The 14,855-nt window shown below is 39.3% G+C and overlaps 1 protein-coding gene across 4 annotated transcripts in view; it reads left to right on the top strand.

The window, feature by feature from the left end:
* The window catches only part of NOD1 (nucleotide binding oligomerization domain containing 1), an 849,510-nt gene that overhangs the window by 448,149 nt on the left and 386,506 nt on the right, over positions 1 to 14,855 (top strand). For all 4 annotated transcript variants that reach the window (XM_044065019.1, XM_044065017.1, XM_044065018.1 and 1 more), the window contains exons 5-6: positions 1,622 to 1,705; positions 8,273 to 8,356. In XM_044065019.1, coding sequence (XP_043920954.1) covers positions 1,622 to 1,705; positions 8,273 to 8,356 — 168 coding nt within the window. The remainder of the gene's footprint in view (positions 1 to 1,621; positions 1,706 to 8,272; positions 8,357 to 14,855) is intronic.

Raw genomic sequence — 14,855 nt, 5'->3', positions numbered from 1 at the left:
GCTAATACAATGTTAGCAAATGACGGTGCGCAACATGTAAAACACAGATGTACAGCAGAGGATTGCTCAGCACGATGCTTAGCTTTTACTTGTCACTTTTCTTCTTTTATAACTTTTTCTATGGGAAGTCTAGCTTTTTGTTTTGCCTCCATGGTGAACCTTTACTTGCCATTTTCTTAAATCGTGACATATATTCATCTCTGTAAATGTTCCTGAGGTGAGTTTATCCCATGTGCTGATTGGGACATTAAATGTCTGCACTGTACTATTTGAATTTTGTTTAACAGGTTCTGTAAACTGAGAAATGCTGAGAAAGCAGGTGTCTCCTAACGTAGGTCAGTAACAGCAGGCAAACCAAAGATGAGAGTATGACAGTATGGTCTCAGGCTTGTTTGGAAATGAACAAGAGAAATTTGTGAAAAGAATAGTTAAAAAAAATAACAGAGCTTAAATTTATTTTTCTATGTTGGTCAGCTACAAAACATTGGAGACTTGACATTAACAAGGGCAAATTGTATTATTTATGGGTAGTTATTTATGATCAAGATAAGCAGTATGCTGTTTTCATGTACAGATATCAACAATAACACACTTCTGCAGAATACATTCCAAATCCAGAGATGAAATATGCAGCATTATATTTCAAGAACTTTTATTTAACAACAAACAACCATACGAAGTTTAGCACTTTTGTCCCCAGTGGGATCGAGTCTGTGACTTCATCAGAACTAATGATTGTTCCACCCCTCTCATTTAAATATATAATGAACATGATCACATGACTCAGTATTACAATGATCTTCTTCTTGTTTCAGCTTTTCCCGGTTAGGGGTCGCCACAGTAGTTCACCTGTTCACTCATGATTGGCAGTGGAGTTTTTACAGTGTCGAGTTGCCAGCCCGGCGCCCAAGCTTCTACAGTGTAAAGACTCCATTACTCTAAAAAGTAACTTGTAAGACCTCAATTCCTATTCATCTGTAGGTATGTAAAACTTATCATTTAAAACTTTTTGTGTAGAAGTCAGTCTTGGTATTTCAGATTTGCAGCTTGTAAAGTGATTGCAGGAAGCTGTCGAACAAGAAGTTTAAATGCCTCCCTTATAGCAGAAAGTGCATGCTGCGATGTGATGTCATTTGAGTTTCACTGAGGACATGTTTTTCCAAAGTAGCCACTGTACTCTTACAGGAAGCTTATGCAGGAGGACCCTACAGAAACCTGTGTGATTTAATCTGCTTACTGTTGTGTGTTCAGAAGTCATTTAATTAGGGCTCATTGAATTTTGTGAATTCAAGAGGCAGCATCTTTGTAGAATTCTTCTAGAAACATGTAAAATGAATAAAGAGCCTGATATTTTCAGTTAATCCATGAATTTCAGTGTATGTAGTCCCCCTCCAAAAAAGTATGTCACTTTGTTACATTTTGTATTCACTTTTTTTTTAATGCATGCAATATATTGTCTGTTTCATGTGTCGGCAGCTACCAAATCAAATACTATGTGATGCTGCTGTAAGACTACTCAGTGGAAATGTATGCAGTAAAAATATGACAGAGTGCATTTAACTACGTTAAAAGTTAGTTTCTCACATTTTTATTTTTGCTTGCTCTTATATTTCATTTGCAGGCTGAGCGTTAACATGATAACAGACTTTGGAGTGGAAATACTGTCAGAAGAGTTGCTAAAGCACAAAATTGTCACTTTTTTGGGGTAAGTCTATACATTAGTAGCAGTTGCGGCTTTTTATGTTAAAAATGCAACATTTTTTTTGAATATGGGTATATTTCAGGTCTCATACCATAATGCCTGGAAGGGTCCCTCCATCTAATTAAACTGTCTTTAAAATTAAATTGGTTTATAGCAGTAACTTACTAAAAACTGCAAGTTTAGTTGTTGCAAGCATTTGAACTGCAAAAGAGCAGCCAGTCAGCAGAATCTTGCAGTGTTTTATGAGGTGTTTCTGTTGCTTAATAAAGAATGTATTAGCAGTCTGTTCCAGCTGTGTTGTGAATGATTGAGTGAACTCAGTTTTGTTTTTTTTCAGTTGTGGTATTTCTGTTTTCAAGTAAGTAACTTTTTGGTCCTTAACTCTACACATCTGCTTGTGCTATATAGACAGACTGATGTATTTTTTTTTATAAAAGCAGGTGTGTGTGTGTGTGTGTGTGTGTGTGTGTGTGTGTGTGTGTGTGTGTGTGTGTGTAAAACAGACAGACACCATTGTATACTTTACTATACGAGTTCCTATCACGTCATCAAACTTTTACAAGTTCGAACCACATATGGTCGAGATCATATGTTCGAATTTGTAAGTTATAACAGTTTATTTTGCTGCCGGTTGTGTTTTATTTTTTTTTAGGTAGTCAATGTTCTATAACTTCGAACGTAGTGATTTGACCGTTAGGTGTTCAAAGTTACGTAACTTCGACTATGTGATATAGACCCTCACTATACACGCACATATATATGTATATGTACCACACACACACACACACACACATTTATAAACAAGTTCAAGTTGTGCTTATAATTATCCAACATGTTTCTAGGTAGTATCTCACATTCCTAATGAAAGCAGAAAGAATTATATGCTATTTGGTATTCAGACTTTATACTAATTAGATGTCCAGATTTTTTTAGCTGAAAGTTCCTACTTTTTAGGGGCCTTTGTCTTTATTTCAGTGACTGCCTGTTGAGAGGTATTTTATATAAATATATGCTGAAAGGAGAGTTATACTTTATGATTTGCCTAATGTGTGTTGGAAGGTGCTTGGTGTGACATCTGGACAGAGGAAGGAGGACACGGAGACATGGTGGTGGAATAAGGAAATACAGGAGAGTATACAGAGGAAGAGGCTGGCGAAGAAGTGGGATTGTCAAAGAGATGAAGAAAGTAGACATGAGTATAAGGAGATGAGGCGCATGGCAAAGAGAGAGGTGGCGAAGGCTAAGGATAAGGCGTATGGAGAGTTGTATGAGAGATTGGACACTAAAGATGGAGAAAAGGACCTGTACCAATTGGCTAGACAGAGAGACAGAGCTGGGAAATATGTGCAGCAGGTAAGGGTGATAAAGGATAGTGAGGGAAACATACTCACAAGTGAGGAGAGTGTGTTGAGTAGATGGAAAGAGTACTTTGAAGGGCTGATGAATGAAGAGAATGAGAGAGAAAGAAGGTTGGATGATGTGGGGATAGTGAATCATGAAGTGAAGCAGATTAGCAAGGAGGAAGTAAGGACAGCTATGAAGAGGATGAAGAATGGAAAGGCTGTTGGCCCAGATGACATACCAGTGGAAGCATGGAGGTGCTTAGGAGAAATGGCAGTGGAATTTTTAACCAGATTGTTTAATGAAATTTTGGAAAGTCAGATGATGCCTGAGGAGTGGAGAAAAAGTGTTTTGGTACCTATCTTTAAGAATAAGGGTGATGTGCAGAGCTGCAGTAACTGCAGAAGGATAAAATTGATCAGTCACAGCTTGAAGTTATGGGAAAGAGTAGTGGAAGCTAGGTTAAGAAGGGAGATGATGATTAGTGCAGTATGGTTTCATGCCAGGAAAGAGCACTACAGATGCAATATTTGCTCTGAGAGTGTTGTTGGAGAAATACAGAGAAGGTCAGAAGGAGTTGCACTGTGTCTTTGTGGACTTAGAAAAAGCATATGACAGGGTGCCTAGAGAGGAGTTGTGGTATTGTATGAGGAAATCGGGAGTGGCAGAGAGGTATGTAAGAGTGGTACAGGATATGTACAAGGGTAGTGTGACATTGGTGATGACTGCGGTGGGAGTGACAGATACGTTTAAGGTGGAGGTGGGATTACATCAAGGATCAGCTCTGGGCCCTTTCTTATTTGCAGTGGTGATGGACAGGTTGACAGATGAGATTAGACAGGAGGCCCCGTGGACTATGATGTTCGCAGATGACATTGTGATACGTAGTGAGATTAGGGACCAGGTTGAGGAGACCCTGGAGAGGTGGAGATATGCTTTAGGGAGGAGAGGAATGAAGGTCAGCAGGGCTAAAACAGAATATGTGTGTGTAAATGAGAGGGAGGATAGAGGAATGGTGAGGATGCAGGGAGTAGAGCTGGTAAAGGTGGATGAGTTTAAGTACTTGGGATCTACAGTTCAGAGTAATGGTGAGTGTGGAAGAGAGGTGAAGAAGAGAGTACAGGCAGGGTGGAATGGGTGGAGAAGAGTGTCAGGAGTGATTTGTGACAGACGGATATCAATAAGAGTAAAAGGGAAGGTCAAGAGGGTAGTGAGACCAGCTATGTTATATGGGTTGGAGACGGTAGCATTGATGAAAAGTCAGGAGTTAGAGCTGGATGTGGCAGAGTTAAAGATGTTAAGATTTGCACTGGGTGTGACTAGGAAGGACAGGATTAGGAATCAGTATATTAGAGGGTCAGCTCAGGTTGGACAGTTTGGAGACAAAGCAAGAGAGGCGAGAATGCGTTGGTTTGGACATGTGCTGTGGAGGGATGCTGGGTATATTGGGAAAAAGATGCTAAGGATGGAGCTGCCAGGTAAGAGGAAAAGAGGAAGGCCTAAGATAAGGTTTATGGATGTGGTGAGAGAGGACATGCAGGCGGTTGGTGTGAAAGAGCATGATCCAGAGGACAGGAAGAAATGGAAACAGATGATCCGCTGTGGCGACCCCTAACAGGAACAGCCGAAATAAAATTATGATGATTTGCCTAATGTGTGTTGAGTGCATTGGAAGGATTACTTCTCCGGACACCATACCTTTAGCTATAAGGCATGCAGTGAAAAAGGACTTCCTTACAATAGTGGATATGTTATCAAAGGAGAGTTTGTTGTCAACATAGGTTCCCAGATCATTGACTGCGGGATCAGTTTTTCAGGGGTATGCTGACAATGTGATAGCTGCAATGGGAGTCAGGAATATAATTGTACATTTCTTGGAATTTAGTTTTAGTCCATGGTTTTGATAGCAACTATTTGCTTGGGACAAGCCCTTTTTCAGAGTCATAGTGCATCTGGGGAATTGATGATGGTACCAAGTTTGCAGGTGACTGCAGACTTGGTCAGCCACAAACCCTTAACATCAGATTTGACCTCTGAGAAGTGAATGCCAGTATGTTGTGTCCCAAGGACTGAACCCTGGGATACACCACTAGTGACTGATCTTTGGGAGGACGTAGAACTACCCACCTTTATTTCCTGTGAATCAGTTTGCTGTCCAGAGAGTTACATAGTTTCATAGGTAAGTACTAACGTAGCTGCCCTTGTGGAGCATTTTAAACCTAACCAATTTCCCCTTTTGTGCATAAAATAACCTATCCCATTTGGTTATAGATTGGCCTTACCTATCCCATGGTTGATAATTATATGTTATCCCCAATGAGAATAACTGGGATGATACTGTAGATAATTTGAGGGGAGCCATGCATGAGATAAAGCATTTAGGAGCAGTCCTGGGGTAAGTTTTCTGTTTCCCATCAATAGATCCAAGATGCACTTGAAAATTGGCAAGGATGAACTTAGCTTAATCTGGAAGGGGAGTCTGTTCCAGAGCAGTGGTATCCTCTATGAGATATATCTGTCACTCCAAACATTTCTGTTAATGTTGTGGAAGAGGTTTAGATCACCAGACCGAGTACTTCTGATGCCATTGGACTTGCTAATGTGCATTAAATCTATCAATATTGGGTTGTCATATGTCTTGTATGCCAGACACAGATCACCTGGAAGTAGTCTGTAGGATACCAAGTATAGTGACAAGGCTTTGAGTTGGTCCAAGGAGGACATGTTGTTTAGGCTATGTATCCTTTTAGTAAGGTATCTCTGTGGGTGTTCCAGTTGTTTCATGTTTCTGGACAGATGCATGCTAAAGGGGGTATTATATTCAATGGTGGCCTAATGAGGGCTCAGTGTAGGGAGAAAATGACATCCTTAGATGTAGACACAATCCTTTTGTTTATAAGATTTGCAGTATAGAAGGACTTTCTTACAAAATGGACACATGTTGATCAAAAGTTAGGCCACTGCCCACATAAGTTCCCAAATCCCAAACAGCCGCGTCAGTTCTTAGGGGAGTATTGTAACTGTGGTAGTTCTCTGGGGTAGATGACTTTCAAAAATATACAATAATGTATTTTTTGGCGTTTAGTTTCAGTCTTTGATTTCGGCACTAGCTATTTATTTAGGATAAACCTTCCTGCAGGATGGCTAAAAGTCATTTGGGGATTCAGTGGCTACTCCTAGCTTGCAGTCATCTGCAAACTTAGTCAGCCAGAGTCCTTTGGTATTGGCTTTTACTTCAGGAAAGTAGATGACAAACAAAAGGGGTCCCAGCTCAGAAACCTGTGGGACTCAACTGGTGACTGGTCTCTTTGGGGAGATATTCCCTATTTTAATATCTTGCATCCTGTTTGTTAGCCAGTTGGCAATCCAGTGGGTGACATAGGGGTTTATGCCAAGTTTATTTATCTTTTCTACTATGCCTGAGTGGGGAAATATGTCATAAGCTTTGGCCAGGTCGAAGTATGTGGTGTGTACCATTTTGCCTTTATCCATTGCTTTGGGGACCTTTTCAAAAAGTCCACTAGGTTGAGCAAACATGACCTGCCTTTGATGAATCCAGACTGAAATGAGTTCAGAGTTTCGAGGTTCCCTGTCTCCTGATTAATTAGTTCTATGATAAACCTTTCCATGGTTTTGCATATGAGGCTGGTCAGACTTATGAGTCTGTAATTGCCTGGGTCTGTGGAAAGCCCTCCCTTATGTAGGGGAATGACTGTAGCTGTTCTTCATTCACTTGGTACAAAACCTGTATAGAGGTTGAGAATGAACAGTGTTATTAGGGGTGTGGTTAAATCATGCTTCGTGGTATTTAAGATGCACCTGGGGATTTTGTCATAACCCATTTGTGCATTATTTTTAGCTTCTGACAGCACTTTTAGGACTTGTTCTTGTGTGCTAGCTTGAGGTGAGACAGTTTCAGCTATATCTTCAGGGATAGATGGAGGTGAGATTGAGGTAAAGTTTGAGCTAAGTTTATCGGCCAGTAGATTCACAATATCTTCAGCCTCAGTCTAGGTAACATCATTCACTGTCAGCACAGTGCATTGCTGTTTTGTGCTTTTGAGCTTATGAACACAACTAAAATATGCCTTGAGATTGTCTTTAGCTTGGCTAGCTATTTTAGCCTCAAACTTGTCTGTGGTAGATTTTATTAAGCTCCTGAGTTGTTTATTTCAGTGACAAAGCCTGTAACATTCTGGGAATTACACTTCTTATTTTGGCCAGAATTATTTTCCTTTTATTATAAGGCCTGTTTATGTTGTGGATCCACCATGTGAGTTTGTTTCTGAGGTTTGCTCTACACTTGTTCCTACGGGGAACAGCTGCATCTGTCTAGCTGTTTATATGCTGGTATAGTGTGGTTGTGTATGTTTCTGTGTATTCAGTGGAGGTAAGTGGGATTTGTTGTGGATTTTGAAGCTTGCCGATGTTTTCTTTTAAAAGTGGGTAGTTTAGTTTTACATTCAGGTTGAAGAGTTTATCTACATTACGTGAGTGTGGGATGGTGTTACATGCTTTTGTGACGTCTAGATATGAGGTGTCTACTGACTTATTCACATCCATTGCTTCAGTAAGTTTTTCAAAGAAATCGACTAGGTTAAGTAGGCACAATCTGCTCTTGACAAATCCAAACTGACACTTGAAAATACTGAAGGTAAATAGTACAGTGACAGTATGAGTTAAGTCTATAGTTGTAGATAGTGGCAAATATATGAACTGGATTTCATGATCGAGGTTCGGTATTTAAAACAGAAAGCTCAGTAATTCCTTGTGTAAATTTCTTGGAAAAAGCAGACTTTTTATCTGTTTAGTTGGAAAGTGAAACAGGTGGGAGGGGCAGGAAGTCCTTTCTACTTTCAAAACCTTTCTGTTTTCCGCATTACACCTGTGATAGTTAGCATGCCGTAATTCGGGAAAATGTTTACCATAATCTGAAAAGTTTGATTATTCATCTCATATAACTAAAGTGCTAATGGCTTTCATTGGTTCTGGGTTCTTTTCAAGAAAGTATGACACATTCCTCAGCAGGGGTGAGTCAGTAAATTAGAGTCATGTTTTTGTGCTGCTGTAATCTTTCATATACCATCATTTGTTATAGTTATTTAAAATTTAAAGTGGAAGAAGTTTGATTGAAGATGAGTTAACTCATTAAAATGTATGTGTATTTAAATGTATGCATCTTCATGTTCTTCCTGTATTTATTAACTATGATTGTGTTTTTTTCCCTAGGCTGTATAAAAATCAGATTACCGATGCTGGTGCTAGATTGGTTGCAAGAGTTATAGAAGAATGTCCGAGTCTGAAGACACTGAAGTATGCAATTTTAATTTTGCTCTTAATAAAAGTCTTCTATTACTTTAATTATGAAATCATAACAGAAATAACATAATGAGACATCCAGACAGAAGAAATGCATGCCATAAGAATGTCACTTGTGGGTAGTAGCTTCTTAGCAAAGCATGGCAGGAAACTTGGTTTGTAGATTTAATTAATTTACTTTGTACTTGCACCTGTATATGACTTGCTTGTATATTTATGTAATTTTTATTTATTTCTGTTCGTTCACTGGGTTGGATGGGCTGGTTATTTGATCTCGGCCACAAACAGAGCATGTACAACAAAGTCATGCAGATAAGCCTTGGTACAGGGATATGCAGAACATATTTGTGCAAACAAATTGTTCTGCATACGTACAGTAGAACACAGAAATTTGTGCATATGTATTAGTATGCAGCAAGTACATGGAGTAGAGAGCATATATGTGTGTGTGTGTGTGTGTGTGTGTGTGTGTGTGTATGTATACAGTATGGAACAAGGCATACAGTACACACATTTGTATCTACTACATTTAGTGGAACTCTAAAACAGATAGCTGACATTATATGTTTGTGTTGCAGTTTTACGTCATATTGGATTTACAAACGTATGAATAAAGAGGTATGAAAAATGTATGTCTGTCTGTGCTCAAGTGTTCAAAAGAAGATATATGGATACATTTACAAATTTACACACTGATGACAGCAGCAATAAACAGACTCTATAATAAAAGGAAAAAATTGCTGTCCAGGACAAAGGCGCCATTGCTAAGTTGGAAGCAGTATCCCCTTTGTTTGAACAAGCAAATAAGGTCACTGGTGAAATCCTCTAAGGCTAACTTCGAATCCAGATTGGCCACATCCACTAAGGGCAGTCACAAGGCATTCTTTGCATATGTTCACAATCTCAAAGGTAACTCCCAAATCTGCTCTGAATTGGTGGTCAAGAATATCATATACACAAACGCCGTAGATATAGCCAACCTGCTGGTATACAAGTTTAGTGAAAACTTCACCCTCCTCTCCCCCCATCAGTAAACCAGGACATCCCCAGAACCTGCCCCCTCCCCTCAACACCTGGGAGCAGGTTATTAATGCCCTCTCAAAGGCAAAAATAAAGCCTCTATGAGACTCGACAACATCCCTGACTTTGTCCTACATGAACTCAGGCAAGAGCTCTCAGCACCTCTAGGCACCCTATTCAACCAAAGCCTGTGCACCAGCTTCTTCCTAGCAGAATGGAGGACAGCCACTTTCATCCCTCTGCCCAAAGGTGGAACCTCTACCGACCCAGGCAATTATAGGCCAATCAACCTAACTAGCCTGATCTGCAAGGCTATGGAATGCATTATCATGGACCTTATAAACAAGGACATTGGCAACCTCCAAATGCTTGATCCCACGCATTTTGGTTTTATCAAAGAAAGATCATGCCTGTTAAACTTGGTTGCCTTCTTCAAAAAAGTCACCTGAGCCATGGATGTGGGCAACACAGTGCACACCACTTACCTTGACGTAGCCAAAGCCTTCGACACTATTCCCCACTCAGGCATAATAGATAAACTCTCCAAGCTAGGCATTAATCCATATGTTACCAGATGGGTGGCTAACTAGCTCACTGATAGAACCCACTCAGTCAAAATGGGGAAGCCACCTCTAGTAGTAGACTCGTAACAAGCGGCGTACCCCAAGGGTCAGTCTTTGGGCCTCTGCTGTTTGGGATATACTTTTCTGAGGTGCAACCCAAAATTATTGGTCTGTGGCTGACCAGGTTTGCAGATGACTACAAACTGGGCACTGCCATAAATTCCACTAGTGATGTGAACATCCTCCAAGAGGGCCTTAACCAGACTAATGACTGGTGTCAGAAACATGGCCTCAAACTGAATGCTAAGAAATGCATTATGATCCCCTTTGGGGAAAATGGTGTCCTCAGTCTTCTCTGCAGTTTAGCCTTGAGAGCTTGGGTGACTGATATCCATCACAATCTGTTCCTTCAAGCAATGTATTTTTTTATCAGAGATTAACTTATTGTCAGGTTATTTGAGCAGATCCAAGGCAGATCCTTACAAATGTATTTTAGACAGAGGTGTCTTCCTATAGATTTTCCATCATTGGGGAACTCCTCAGGTAGTCCTGTTTGCCTCTACTGTGAACAGGCAGCTCATGCTGTTTTACTCCAGAGTCCCGTATACAGAAGCATGGAAACAGATAACATGTCAGTCTCTTGAAAAGGGAAATTCTGTGCTTTCTGTCCCTTTCCCCTTATTCCACAAGTACTTTTGAAAATCAAGAAAGACAACTCAAAGATTCTGTTGGTGACCCCCTTTTAGCTCACAGTGTTGGTTCTTTCTTCATCTAGCCAAGGGCAGTCACCACAAGTTACATAAATGAATGGGCCAACTAGGATAGCAGAAGAGCTGTCTCATTTATCCAAACTTGTGAGCTCTCAGTCTGACAGTTTGGAGGATTGGCTTTTAAATTCAGATATTTTTTTTCTGCAGATATGCTACAGGTGCTACACAAAGCAAAAAAAAAAAAAAAAACACTTGCCAGAAGAAAGTCTTACATTTCCAAACGGAAGATATTTTCAGTTTGGTGTCAGAAGAAAGGACAACAACCATTTTAAATTGGGTATTCTTCTTCTCCTTACATACTGGTGCAAACTGCTCAATTTTGGAATGGCATACTCTTCCAGTAAGCGACATTTGTCAACAGTTTCTTCCTGTTTGCCTATGGATCCTCTTACTTCTTCATATTTCAAGATCAAACACAATCCCTAAAACATATCCTTCACATCAGACCTGCAAGGAAATCTACTTGCCCCTCCTTGGGACCTGAATTATGTACTGGAAAAGTTAACTTTCTTTGAACCTGCTTCTTTAAAATTTTGTACATGAAAATAATTTTGTTTGCAACTTTGACTTCAGCTAAAAAGAGTCACAAGCCCTTATGGCTTCTGCTGCTTTTCTGATTTTTCACAGGGACAGGATTTCTCTTAGGACTAACCCTTCCTTTATACCTAAAGTTGTAATGAAATGTCATTAAATCAGGCTATCCATTTACCAAATGTTTTCCTCAGTCCTCAAAACAAAGGATAAGAATTCTTCATTTGTTAGATGTTCACACTCTGCTTAAATCTTGTTTGGATAAAATTAAGCCCATTAAGAAAATCGGTAAGCTGTTTGTGTTTTATGAGGCAAAAAGGAGCTTTTTCTGCCTCAAAACAAACAGCTTCCAGGTGGTGGATTTTTCTTGCTGTGTATTTTTGTTATACTTTTCATGGGAAATCAGTTCAAGGCATTGTACTAAAGCCAGTATTAGAGGCTAGGATATAAAGTGTTTCTTCTGAAAGTGATTTCTTATAATTCATTTTCATGTTTATTTTATATTTTTTGTAATATTCCACTTCAAGTATCTTATGTTTTTTGTAAGGGAAGCTTTCATTGTTGTAATTTTTTTTTTATCTTTGATTTTATTCTTTGCCAAAGGAAGTGTTTTTAGAGAAGTATGATGTCATTTCTTGGTTCTAGAAACTATAAAAGGAAGTTGGCCATCTTGTTTTAATTGAATCCGAAGAAATTCTGGTAAACAGGTTGAAAGCGCTAATTCCAAATTCTAAGTGAGAATTAAATTGCTTTTTTTATTTTAAAGGGAGTCTTTATTGTCTTTTGAATCATTCAGCCAGATTTGCAAAGTGACATTGTAACACATTGTGCTAGAGCTATTGCTTCATCTGGTGTCTTTTTCAAAGGTCTTGGCTCAAGAACTAATCTAGAAGCAGCCGCTTGGTTTTCTACCAGAGCTGGATCCAGCACTAGGCAACCTAGGCAGTTGCCTAGGGCCTGCTGGCTAGGGGATGCCACATTTTATTTTAATTAAAAAGTAAATAAATAAAACAAACAAAAAAAATTACATTTCTTTTTTAAGGATATACTGTGCATCATGCAGGCACACTTAACTTTATCTTTTCCTTCTCTTCCACATGCATGGAATTCAAACGTAGAGCAACTCTTCCCCTGATCGCATGCACTTAACTTCCCTTCTGCGCAGAATTGAAATGCTGCTCTCACGCACATCTCCGTTTGGTAAGTGAAAAGGTGTGTGTGTGTGTGTGTGTGTGTGTGTGTGTGTGTGTGTGTGTGTGTGTGTGTGTGTGTGTGTGTGTGTGTGTGTATAAGCTTATTTGGTCAAGTTTCATTTAGTCGAAAATGAAATATAGCCCCTGCCCACTGCAGTAGGGATGTTAACTTTAATAAATGGGCCGGACAACGTTTCACCTTTTCAAAAGGTACTAACAACTTTAATAACTTTTCGAATTTTGATGAGAGCATGGACTTGTTTAAAGATAAATTGTACTCCTTGAGGAGTACACAGTTAGAAATAGACTATTTAAATGAATGTAAGAGAGTTAAGCGTATCCCGAAAGGGCTACGCTTTTTCAAATTTCCTAACAATGTTCAGCATGGCACTGACTATTATTTCAGGTTGTGTGAAATTTTTGACAAAGCCGGGTTGGAAATGCTTGATGTAATGGTAGGGGAATATGAGTCAAAAGTACAAATATTAATGAATGATCTAGATGTTTTAAACAATGAATTAACATCTAGTCCTGATTTTAATGCTTTCAAACCTAACTATGACAAAGTTTTCGATAATGTTGATATTTTTTGTGATAAAATATTAAATAGAAAATTAAGAAAACTGGAACGTGATTTAAATGATTATAGGGATGGTTTAGCTTATCCCAGTCCCAATGGCTACCATAGAGCTTCTTCAAAAACATCTACTACCTATGCGGACAGAACTAGTGAGACACATGATAGATTAGAAGAACCTCCTAGAAGAAGCGAAAGGTTAGCAGAAAAGAACAGGAAGGGCAGCAATAATCAGGATTTTCAACGAAACCCCGGCCAGACCGGGGTTTGGGGACAAAGGCAAAGGCAAACACAGAGGTCCTGGAACATTGTACATTAATTGACACTTACACCCCAAATGTTTTAATACCACTAGAAGAACATCACACTGATCAAGTTATAAACCTGGATTTACACACTGATAATTCCATTAACACTGAGGGGAATTGCACCATCTTAAAGAGAAACAACTTTGTTATTTATAACTACACTGACATAATCATTTTTGAAAATGCTTTTGAAGTGTTCACTCGAGGGTTACAATTTGTTCCAACCAAACCCATGAATCTAACACAAGCCCTGGTAGAATTAAAAATGTTCACCAGAGCTCTGAATTTGAATCTAATTTTTAAAGGTCAAACATTGAATGAAACAGGCCTAACGCGAACAAGCCTCTTTAACCCCCCACTACACCCAATACTTCTCTTCTTTGAGAAATTAGTGGAGAATGACTTCAGGAAATTATATAACAACCAAGAAATCTTGCTCCATCCTAACTTTACAGAACAGGAAATGAATTTCATAAAACACCTGCATGAAGAAAAAATCAGGATTATGAAACCTGATAAAGGTGGAGGAATTGTTCTTATGTTCTCAGAGGATTATGAAGCTCATATGCACACCATGTTACAAGATGATGAACAATACGAGACGGTCTCACGGAATGAAATCAACATCGCCTTCGCTGAGATTAATTACTATCTCAATGACCTCCTATTACAACGGGCCATTAATGAGAAGGCATTCAACTACCTCCATGTGGAAAAACCAAAAATACCAGTCATCTTTGGGATACCTAAAACCCATAAAGGAATCCACCCATTACAATTTAGACCGATTGTATCAGGAGCAGGAGGAGTGACCGAGCCTCTGGGAAAATTCATTGATCACATGACCAAAGAGTACATGCCCTCATTATCTCATGTCTGTAAAGATTCCTGGCATTTTCTTCACGACTTCCCCATCTCCTGTTTTTCACCAGATGTTCTGATGGTCACAGTGGACATTAAAGATCTTTTCTCCAGTATTCCTCATCAAGAAGGCCTGGAATTGTTTGCCCAATTTCTTGGTCAAAGCACCACCCTCAGTAGTAAAATGTCCAACTTACTTACTGAGATGATGGAAATGGTTTTGTCCAACAATTTCATCTTTTTCAACAGTGAACTGTACCGGCAACGCAAGGGTGTAGCTATGGGGGCATCATGTGCGTCCTTCTATGCAAATGTAGTTTTGCATATGTGGGAACACACATTTGTCTTATTACCACCATGGGAAGACCATATTCTTTTTTACAGACGTTATTTGGATGACATCTGTATTCTATGGTCTGGTTCCCAGGAGGACCTATCCCGATTCTTCACACATATCAACTCAACCACAAAATTTCTACAATTCACACACACAGTGGATCTACATGAGCTGCATTATCTAGATATCACCCTTTATAAGGACTACACTCAAAAGACTTTTAATTCCAAATTATATCGTAAGGCTACCTTCTCCAACTCCTTCCTACATTTTGAAAGTGCCCACCCCCTATATCAAAAAAGGGGGATCATCAAGGGACAGCTCATTAGAGCA

Source organism: Protopterus annectens, chromosome 3.part0, assembly GCF_019279795.1.
Source record: "Protopterus annectens isolate FY-2018-M chromosome 3.part0, PAN1.0, whole genome shotgun sequence".
In the NCBI taxonomy this organism is placed as follows: Eukaryota; Metazoa; Chordata; order Ceratodontiformes; family Protopteridae; genus Protopterus; species Protopterus annectens.
This window is presented reverse-complemented; position numbering and strand designations above follow the sequence as displayed.